Source organism: Telmatherina bonti (assembly GCF_933228915.1).
Source record: "Telmatherina bonti genome assembly, chromosome: 8".
NCBI classification, from domain to species: Eukaryota; Metazoa; Chordata; class Actinopteri; order Atheriniformes; family Telmatherinidae; genus Telmatherina; species Telmatherina bonti.
Window position 1 is genome coordinate 14,898,390 of NC_136626.1, and position 10,681 is coordinate 14,909,070.

Consider the following 10,681-nt stretch of genomic DNA (forward strand, 5'->3'; position numbering starts at 1 on the left):
CTTATGTATAACGTGCCTCAAATTATTGATGAATACAACTATTAAACATGTTTAAACTCTGCAAAGTGTTAAAAATTAACATAAGAACACGTAAGAATATTAAGCGATGAAACAAACTTAAACTGATCAGTGCTAAAACTTGTAGGCCTCCATGTGGAGTAAATAACTGGACATTTTAATCAGTTAGTAGTCCTGAAAAAACATTGTTTATGTCATAGGCTTAATAACCACAAGCCATGGGCTAAACAAATATAAAATTCTAAATCTTCACACATATTATCAGCTGTATCTCCAATATGAAAGTGGTTTACTTGATCTCATCTGTATACTTTATGGCAACTTACAATGACACATTTCAACATCATCCACAAGATATAATTAGCAATGGAAGGGTGGCATTCTGTTGTGAATCTTAACTAGTTGTATATCTCATACAGGTGTGTGTGTGTATATCTTGCTCTCGCAATGTAAATCTCAGCCCAAGGCCATTTTCTCCTCTGTGACCTTTTCTTCTGTTGACACCGTCATCTTTGTTCCCAAGGTGTTGGGATTTGTTGGGTGAGACATGTTCCTTGTGGTTCTGCCATCAATTATGCATAAATAATAATAACCTCGGACAACTGCTGATTTGCAGTGACACTTTCATTACAAAGGTAGCAGCCCATAACTCACTGCTACCCATTAGTTATTAATGCCTGGCCACGCCAGCTTTACTTTGTCATTTATTGCTTCATCTCTATGCCTTTTTAAATATTCAGTAACTGCTGTACCTACATTTACTGTCTGTATTCTCTGCCCAGGAGAGGGGTACAGCTTGTGGTGTAGCATGATCTAGTTAATATGGAGACCAGGGTATTGCTTGCTTGTTTTTTTTTTTTTTTTTCTTCTATGATGACTTTCAAAGTCTGCAGGTTATACTGCATAATTTATGAATTGTGATGACAAAAAAGTCCTGTCATTTCCTAATTGCCTTGTCAGTTGATTGTTTGGAAAATCAATTATTCTGCATTTAAAAGAAAATTTAAAACTGAGGTGTTAAAAGCCCAAATTGTTCCCCAGAAGTGTCTTGTTTCAAAGCACAACACTGTTTACATCCAGTCTTACTTGGTGACATTCAGCGTGGCTCTTCTGATCCAAGGGTTAGACTTCACAGCCTTGAAAGACACCCGGCTCCATAATCTAATTTCTATTTTTATGTGAACAGTCAAAATATAAACTCTATAACAAAAAATGGATTATGGAATGACAAAATTCTGATGGCAGACATGGTCAGTCAAAACTATATTTAAACAAAATAGGTCCTTTTTAACTTTCCAAACAGAATTTGGGTGAAGTAATTGCTTGTATTTTCGATATAACTTTTGAAAGACTCACACTAATCCCTCTAATGCCTCACTGCACCTAGATGTCCACAGTAAAACTGTTTACATAGGTTTAATAAACACAAAACTATAACAGTTTTGTGTTTATTAAACACAAAACTGTTATGTCCTTACTTTAATGTTTAACAAAACATAAAGTGTTGTCAAAACACAAAGTGCTGTTTCACTGTTCATATCAGGTAATTACATTCATACAAAGGAGTTGTAAACAAATATTTAGAATATAAACAGGCAAACTGCCTTCCTTTTACAATTAACAGCTAACTCTTAAAGTTCAGCTGATTGTTGTGATTGAATGAGGTAAATAAGCTCATTAATGTAATCATTTTAATAAAAATGTCGATTATCGTTAAATTGAGTTTCTACCAATCAGATGCTTGGATTTATTTTATGAGATTTTCACACATAAACAGTTCTCCTATGAGTCCAGAACGTGCAGGTGCACCGGTCATCATTGTCGCGCGCATCTTTGTAGGCACGCACGAGAGCAAAACATTCTCTCATTGCATACCTTCCTTGTCCGCTCAGTAAGTGGTTTAAAAAACAAGAACATGTTCATTGAAGATGAAAAAAAAAAAAAAACCGTCCCCTGCGACAACTGATTAATTAGAATAAAGGGGGGGGGTGAAAAAATCCAAATTCTATTTTCCTGATTTAATTAGGCCAATCGGAACATTAAAAGTATCCTGAAAGCAAAGGGGGTCTTTAATTGTTAGGTGGTGTTGAGACAAAACATGCAACTCTGCACACATCACCTTCCGCTTGCAGATAAAATTTACACATACATTTATTAATGAACAATTCTGATTTTATTTCCACATTGCCGAAACACAACACGACAAGGATATTTTAGCATTAGGAAAAGAAACTCAGTGCTGCTATCAGATTTATAAATAAATAAAAAGTAAATCAAAAGGTTTTAAATTACTTTTGAAGACTATTTATTTTTCATCAGTCAAGTTTTTACAAAACATTTGTTTTGATTACCTGACGGAGAGCCCGAGGTGTCAACCAGCGCCCCCTAGCGGCTAGAATCTCTTCGGTGGTCTTCTCACCCTGCAGCATCATCGGTCCAGCATCGCAGAAAAAGCATGTGCCTCTACTATAGGCATCATTTGTCTGTTTTACACGTTTTCTTTACTTTTATAGAAACTAAACTTGAATTTGCACTCATATTTCCCTCCCACAAGAGTCTTTAAATCAGAGATTTAAAAAGCTACTGACTGTAACTGAAAAGCTTGACTTTGGTGGTTTTGTGATTTCATGCATGTTTAAATCACAGGGGAAAAAAGAATAATCAACGAATGATTACTACAAGATAACGTTCCGTCCAGTGTATATAGTTCCCACATTCACTTATAATTCAAACTGTTTTGAGTTGGTTAACCCCTAAAAGTAACCTTAATAAGTGCCTGAACGTCTCTTTCAAAATCACCTTATACGTTTTGTTCTGGGTGAGAAAAGGTAAACATTTGATTAATCACAAATGTATAAACTATTTAGTTGTATAAATAATTAATAATGTAAACGGATTATCAATTCATATATTAGCAAAAGGGATCCTTGTTATTTTTTTTATTACTGGTATAAAAGCGATCTGCAATGATGTGCAAGCAAGATGTATTTGCTATTAATTAATAATAAAAACAATTAATGACACTGCATGGACAATTTGACTAATAGCTTTAGCAAAAGTGGCTCAATAATAAAAAGGAACCCAGTCAGTAGAAAATGCCACGGTGACACCGGAGTAGCCTTTTGCATCATCAGCACCTTCTTCGGTGTCTGAGAGTGAATTGAAGCACAGAGAGAGGTCCTTTCTCTTTCCCATGGGGATCAGATAAATATAGCGTCTAAAACCCATCTCACACACTTTCACACACACTCGCCATTTGCTGTTTGTGTAAAAGTGATTAGCCAGACACAACTGCGAAACTGTTACCTTTATAGTAGGCAAGCTGCAGAATACTCTGTAAAACGATACAGCAGTGAGGTGATGGGAAATGAAAATGTGGCTTAATACGACCGCAGTTATCATCAGAGGAAATTATCAGCAAAAAAAACAAAAACAATTTCGATGTTTGATTTTATGCGATCAAAGAATTTTCATTAGTTTGTTTTTACTTCGAAAATTCGATCTCACTGAGAGTATTTTCCAAAAATAAAAAGGACATTTTGGAAAAATAAATAATTCAAAGTGTAAACAATCAATGCATCAAATCTCGGAACATTCGCGCCCTTTAATAAGAGGTAAATCAGCTTGTTTATGAAATAGTTTTGTATTTAAATTTCTAAGATGGATAAGCTTTACATTAAACAACATCTGTTTTATTTTTCATTTATTAAATTAAAATGTATTTCCTATACCACGTTTGTCTCTCTTTTTCCAAAGTTGCAGTAGGCAAATACAAAATTAGTAAAGAAAATGTATGCAGATCGGTGATGCCGTAAAAAATACATTATAAGAATATTATTTCTAATAATAATAATAATAATAATAAAAAAAAAAAACAATCGATGTAACTGCAATACTTTAAGTGAACAGAAAATAAATACTAACTCTAATTACTTAAAAAAAATTGGCTGTAATGTTTTTACACCTGGTGACTGAAAAAAATATCAGTCTTAAAGCAAGAATGAATAATTTAAAAACATTTTAGCATCTTTTTTCTCAAAATAACTTAAGTATATATTGTCTTTGTTTTGTTCTAACGGGCTACTTGTATGGAAAATATTAACAATCAAAATAGAATTTTTAAAAATGTTTTTTCTTTTTATTTACAAATAAATTCAGTTTACAACACAATATAGCTACACAGAATTACATATATTTATTTTTGACGTATAAACAGTCTATTTTCAGAGCTTTTTGTGTTTCCTAAAAAAACTGAACCAAATTTGTATCTAGTTGAGCTTCCAATACAAAAAGAAATAGTAAATTAACATCACAGATCTCAAACTGGAATAAAAGAAAACAAGACAAGTAAAAGTCAAACCGGTAAAATCATTCTGATCTTTACAAATATTTACAAATGTTACCTGTACAGAAATGTTTTCCTTTTTTTTTCTCTGTATTTCAAGAGTCTTTACACAAGTTTACAGTCCAGTGCTGCCTATACTGATTTGTGCTCTTCACACTTCCCAGTGATAACGTCTCTATATAAAAATAAGAGTTTATTTTCTTGTGATTTGAAGTCACTGTGAAGGCCATTTGGACACCGCCGCCGCTGAAGGTAAAACGTGTCCAGAAATAATATTTGAAGGTACGCTGAGGATGGGAGCGATGGCGGCTGAGGTCCTGGTCAGAGAGAGGGACTGTGCGCTCAGCAGGGCCGACTGAACAGTCACGGGAGGCCGCAGGAAAGCCTGAGTGACGCCCGGCGAAGAGGAGGACGCACTGGAGACACCGATGATATTCTCTATACTGAAAGACGGTCTGTTCGAAGGCTCTGATTTGATCATGGACGCCGTGCTGAGATTGTTGAGCTGAAGTTGAAGGCTCGGGCTGAGCTGAGAGTTGAAAGCTTTCCTGTTCAGCTCCGCTGAGGGCAGTAGGGGGACCCCCGGGGGCAGCATGGGTCCCACAGGGGGGATGTACGGGTATGGCAAAGCAGCTGGATGGGAATAAGCAGCTGGGTGAATCCCGTAGTGTCTCCCATAGGGCCCCCCGAGACTGTACGCCCCGAAACTTTGCATCATGAGCGCAGTCTGGTCCCTGAGTACGTCCGGCTGGACTCTCTTAAACCGTTTCCTCCTTCTGAGGAAGCTGCCGTTGTCAAACATGTCCTCTGAAGCGGGGTCCAGGGTCCAGTAGTTGCCCTTTCCGGGGTTGCCAGGTTCCCGTGGGATTTTGACGAAGCAGTCATTGAGAGACAAGTTGTGTCGGATGGAGTTTTGCCACGCTGGGAACTTCTCCCGGTAATACGGGAAGCGGTTGCTGATAAACTCACAGATCCCACTGAGAGTAAGTTTTTTCTGTGGGCTCTGGAGGATTGCCATGGTGATGAGAGCGATGTATGAATAAGGCGGTTTTACCAGACTGCTTTTGGGCTTCTGAATCGCACCTCCTGCCGCTGCGCTCTGGTCGTGACCCTCTCCCTTCCCACCCGGCTCTCCCTCCCCCGAGCTCTCACAGCACGGACTCCCTCCACCAGACCTCATCTCCTCTTTCTCAACCTCGATCTCGTCCTCCAAGTCATCGTCGCCTGTTTCTCCTCGGAGGTCGTGTAGGATGTCTCCTCCCGGGCTGTCGCAGTCGCTGTCCACCCTCTCCATGCCCTCGTCGTCTCCTTCACCCACCACGTCAATATCCACGTCCTCAGCTGTGAGTACAGTTTGGCCGGACATGTCACTGGCTCGTTCACTGCCTCCAGAAAGGGTCATCTCACGGCTTACTCGCACTTTTATATAAAAACAACTCTCCCGCAGCCAAAACAAGTGGTGAAGCCGGGGTGTGCTGTGTGGGGGAGAGCGCACGCCACGGTTAGTCCGCTGGACGTCTGCTCGTCCTTGCGAAGAGCTCGGATGTCTTCCAAAATCTAAATATGACTGAATCGGCAGCCAACTTGTCCTGCCAACGAGATACTTCAACTTCTACAAATATTTCCCACTCTATGAATGAGTGGTGCGTGCGTCTTGCCTCCAAAGTTGGTTGGAGAAAAAGCCCCGGCTTTTTGCGCTCCGACGTCCCTTCTGGGTGCGCGTAATTCCTAAACGAGTGATATTTGCAGAATCAAGTCGCGATGACACATGCTGCTTTTAAAGGCCGGAGCTTTTAACAGGAGCGTCTGATAGATGACTTTTCCCCAGTATAAGATATACTATCAGCGCTGGACACGTGGTTCGATGACGACACACACTCCCTCTCCCCCGCTTCTCCTCCCCATCCACCTTCCTCTCCTCGCTGTTAAACCATGCAAACTGGAGTTGTTTCATGGATTTGTCAACAATGGGACATCAGCAGTGCTGCTTTCCGCTGATTTCTGCCTTCGTTCCGCCATAGACCGTTTAACGGTGGCGAAAGGGAGAGAAGGGGGTGAGGAGTGGGGGGAGGGGGGGTAATTGGCCGCAGTGATTGAAATATCTGATGCGCTTTAATGTGGCCGCGTTAAAACAACCCAAACCTTTTAACTTTGCAAACGCGAGGTCTGATGGCAGCTGCAGAGCGACGACAGCTAAGTTCACAGAATCTGTCTCATACTTCTTTAACTGGTTTGTCCTGTAAAAAGGGAGATTGTGCATGAAGGAGGATTTGCCTGCAACTTGTGCAATTGCTCGTGCATGTTACGATTTTAACCGTGATTGATATCATTTAGTGCTGGGATGCATGCCTTGATATTTTCATCTTTACACCTCATTGAAAATACAGTATACCAGTGCAAGAATATGTATGTATTTATTCTCCGCAGGATTAGAGCCGAAGGTGGGAAGAATAAATTGATAAGCGGCAGCTGCAACGGCAGAAGCGACGATGAATGGAAAGAATAAAGAATTTCCTTAAGAGTTTGAAAGAGGTGCTAACGACCCCGATCATTGCATTTTTTTTCCCCTTTCTTTTTTTTTTATTTTTGCATTTGAAAGAAAAGTAGGAAATGCACGCAGCGGGCGAATGCGTGCATGAAGGTGAGCGGTGAGAGCTGGGAGCTCGGGAAGCGGACGTCAGGTGGTTCAGCGCGTGGGAAATATTTGGGGAGGGGGAGAAAAAAAAGCAGTCTTTTGTATTAAAGATATTGGTCAAAACGAGCGACATGATTGAGTTTTTACGGAGGCAAAAAATGCTTAAATTAAACAGCAAAACGATTCTGAATGTATTTGTATTTCACTCTGACAGGCGATTTAAAAAGCGATTGATTTTCAGCGGAAGTCTTTAAAGAGGTTAACGAGAACATCTATATTCAAATTCAGCCACTTGTTGTTAATTTGAATAAATAAAAACATGAAAATCGATTAGAAATATTATGGAATTTATGTTTGATAGTTGGTTGAAGAACATTTTTCGAATTTAAACAATTAAAGACACACAAACGTTTTTTTTTTTTCATTTCGGATTTGACATTATTATTAATATATGTTAATTCACCAAATTGGATAATTTGCATTGAGTTTTTTATTTTATTTTGCAAATTAAGAAACCGATTTCCATGTATTTCCCACCATGTTCAGTTCAGAAAAAACCCGACGTTTGATCCTTTAATTGTCGGTAGCAGCGCACAGGGGCGCTCCTTATCCAACACCCCTCTCTGTTCCCGTCCGGGTTAGAAGTTGGATTAATCAAACGCTATCATTAATAATGCGCATATGGGTCAAAGGACGGAAACGTGGCTTCCGATTAGATTCGCCTTCGTCTTAATCTGTCGGTGACCTGTGTGATCCAAAGGTCCGTCAATACGGACTACTTAGCAGATGAAACCAGAGTCCGCATCAACTTTTATCCTGCTTAAACGCCGCGTGCGTGCGTGTTCAAGGTCCCTTCTCTTTCGTTTTCTCAGTGCATAAATCGAAATATTTATTTATTTTAGAAAATTCTTGCTTGCACGAGATGCCCAACGGAAATTGTCCACATCTAAGATTTCTCTCTAATCGTCTTTACGTCTTATTTGCGTTAAAAATCACATTAAAAAAAAACAACTTCACAATCATGTATTTCGCAAGAAAAAGCACTTTTTTTCTTTTTAAAAACGTCTGTTAGCTGAGAGTTTTAACTTCTTATCTTATTTGACTTCTGTTAACCAACAACCTCTGTTGTGTGTGCGCCACGTGTGTGTGTGTGTGTGTGCGCGCGCGCGCGCGCGCGTGTTTGGAGTGAGACAGGTGCACCCAGCCTCCATTTAAAAATCCCAGAGTTGCAGTGTTGTGTGAAAGGCGGCGGAACTGCTGATATAACCTGGTTGCAGCAGCACCGAGAGGGGGTTTCAAACCCGTCCTTCCTGTGATCTTTTGAAGCCTCATAAATCCGCTTTTATACCTCCGCAGTTTGTTAATGAAATGTACGTTTTAAGCACACATGCACGGCTTAGCGCGACAAAACCTTTTAGTGTAATAAGCCATCTCGCTCCTGCATGAAACCATTAGGGGGGGACAGACTGAAGAGATGGCGGAGCAGCAGCAGCAGCAGCAGCGCAGGTGATGGAGAGGAAATACATGTGAATAACGACCAGGAAGGTTGACTAACTGATAATTATGACAATGACACTCTTGTGAGTTCTGATGGCTAGATTTTGTTTTGTTTTGCTTTTAGACAGTCTTATTTCCAATGCAGACCAAGTGGCTGCCTGGCTTAGAGGTCAGGTCATCTGCAGGCATTGAACCGGGGTCTGTGTTTGCTACAAAGATATTTCAGGTTTGTCTTAATAATAAATGTGGGAAAATATTTCTTTTTCTATAAACGGAAGCAAAAAATCAATTAAGACTAGAATTTATGTTATTTTTAGTAATAAAACAACTTGTAGGAATGCACACTTCGTTTTGAGAGAAATTACACTGAAGATGAAAATATCAGCAAAAGTCTGCAATTATTTTAAACCCATTCGGCCTTTAAAAATAGTTTGTATTTGTTACTAAAGTAATTTGAACAAACATTACCAGGTTATTTGGCAAGCTTGACAAGAGAGAGAATGATGTATTTTACAATAATCAGCAGCTTAAGGCCTTCTGGAGGTCAGATTTTTAGGGCTCTATTTATGCTGAAAAGCTAACCCCCCATTTTCCTTTTGAAAATAATTTCTCTTTTTACACAAATTTATTTGTAAAGTTTTCTCAATAAATATTAAATTTCAACATAAAACACTTGATTTAATGTAAGTCCTTCTTTCGGTGCCTCTAATGCCACCATTCAATTATCTTGTCTCACATTCCTACATACGAGTCACCCCCCCCCCCCCCCCCCCCTTCCTTTTTTTTTTTTATTTTTTTTTATTTTTTTTTAAATCTTTCGATTTATCAGGTAAGAATGGATTTCGGGCAGCAGATAAAACACCGCCATTATAAATGAAGGCATTGTCAGCACGTGCATAATTACGATCCTTATGCAAATGATTTGACACAAGCAGCTAAAATCTTTAGATTCATATTGAATAAAATCACGAATCGTAAGTTGCAGAACTCAGCGATGTAACAAAACCATAAACAAACAGCATATTTCTCCTCTGCAATGGATTTTTTTCCCGACAGTGTGAATTCTGCAGATCCCAGAAGAGAGAAGAAAGAGGCAGGCAGCATTTGTTTCTTCTCCCCTCTTTTTTTTGTCTTTCTGGAAATCCCCATTTTCAGCTTCTCTCCAAGAATCCACTCTATCAAGCTGCGAGTTTCTGTCAAACAATATGATGGAGCTCATCTTTAACCCCCCCCTGCTGGATCCGCCGCTGCAGCCACATCTCCGTCACATCACAGCGCGCAGGGCCCCAACACACAAGGTGCTGATCCACGCGTGTACGCCTTGCTTGACGTGTTTTTTTTTTTTTTTTTTTTGGTTTGTTTGTTTGTTAACGTTTGTTGTGTGTCCAATCTATTTGATGGCTCCCACTTCAACAGGTCAGACTGCACAGTGAAAATAGCCTTTAAACACCATGTCTTTCTTTACTTTTCTTCAACTCGTTCAACACGTTTTATATACTGACACCATGCATTAATGTTCACTTAGAAAAACAAACAAGCACAAAAACAAACAAACAAAAAACAACACAAAACAATACTGCACCTTGCATTGTTCTTTTTTTTTTTTACACTTCGTCTTTTGCTTCCTGTCTATTTTTTTGTTTTGTAAACAAATATTGGAAGATGCATTGCTGGAAACAACTAAAGCCAATCACCAATGTTTTTTTTGTTTTTTTTTCAAATACGTCATTTTTAGGTTTATGCTTTTTATGAATCTAGAAATGTGACCAAGACAGGGCAGAGCAGAGGAATAAGGTCTATTTTAAAAAAAAAAAAAAAATATATATTTTTTTGTGTTTTGACTGTAAAGTTTGCTTCACTGAATTCGCCCCCCAAACACACACACACACACACACACACACACACATACACACACGCACACACACACACATACACGCACACACACACGCGCACACAACCTCCACCACCACACACGCACACGCATACATACGCGCGCGCGCACACACACACACACACACACACACGAAATAGTTTTTCTGTGAGAGATGTCGTGTTCCTTTTAAGATTGATGATTTTATGTGAGGTGAAGTTAAACAGACAGCCTGGCATCCAGACAAAATGTCTGTTTTTCGTTTTAGACAGAGCATAACAATCACATTTAAGACAGAAAAAATTTATGCTTGATT

The 10,681-nt window shown here is 39.2% G+C and overlaps 1 protein-coding gene across 1 annotated transcript; it reads right to left on the reverse strand.

Annotated features, from left to right (window-relative positions):
• Window positions 1-4,230: 4,230 nt before the first annotated feature.
• foxd3 (forkhead box D3) lies at window positions 4,231-6,156 on the reverse strand. Its single transcript, XM_079245177.1, has one exon. It carries the CDS (start codon window positions 5,763-5,765, stop codon window positions 4,578-4,580), a length of 1,188 nt encoding a protein of 395 aa, XP_079101303.1. The 5' UTR covers window positions 5,766-6,156; the 3' UTR covers window positions 4,231-4,577.
• Window positions 6,157-10,681: the final 4,525 nt, after the last annotated feature.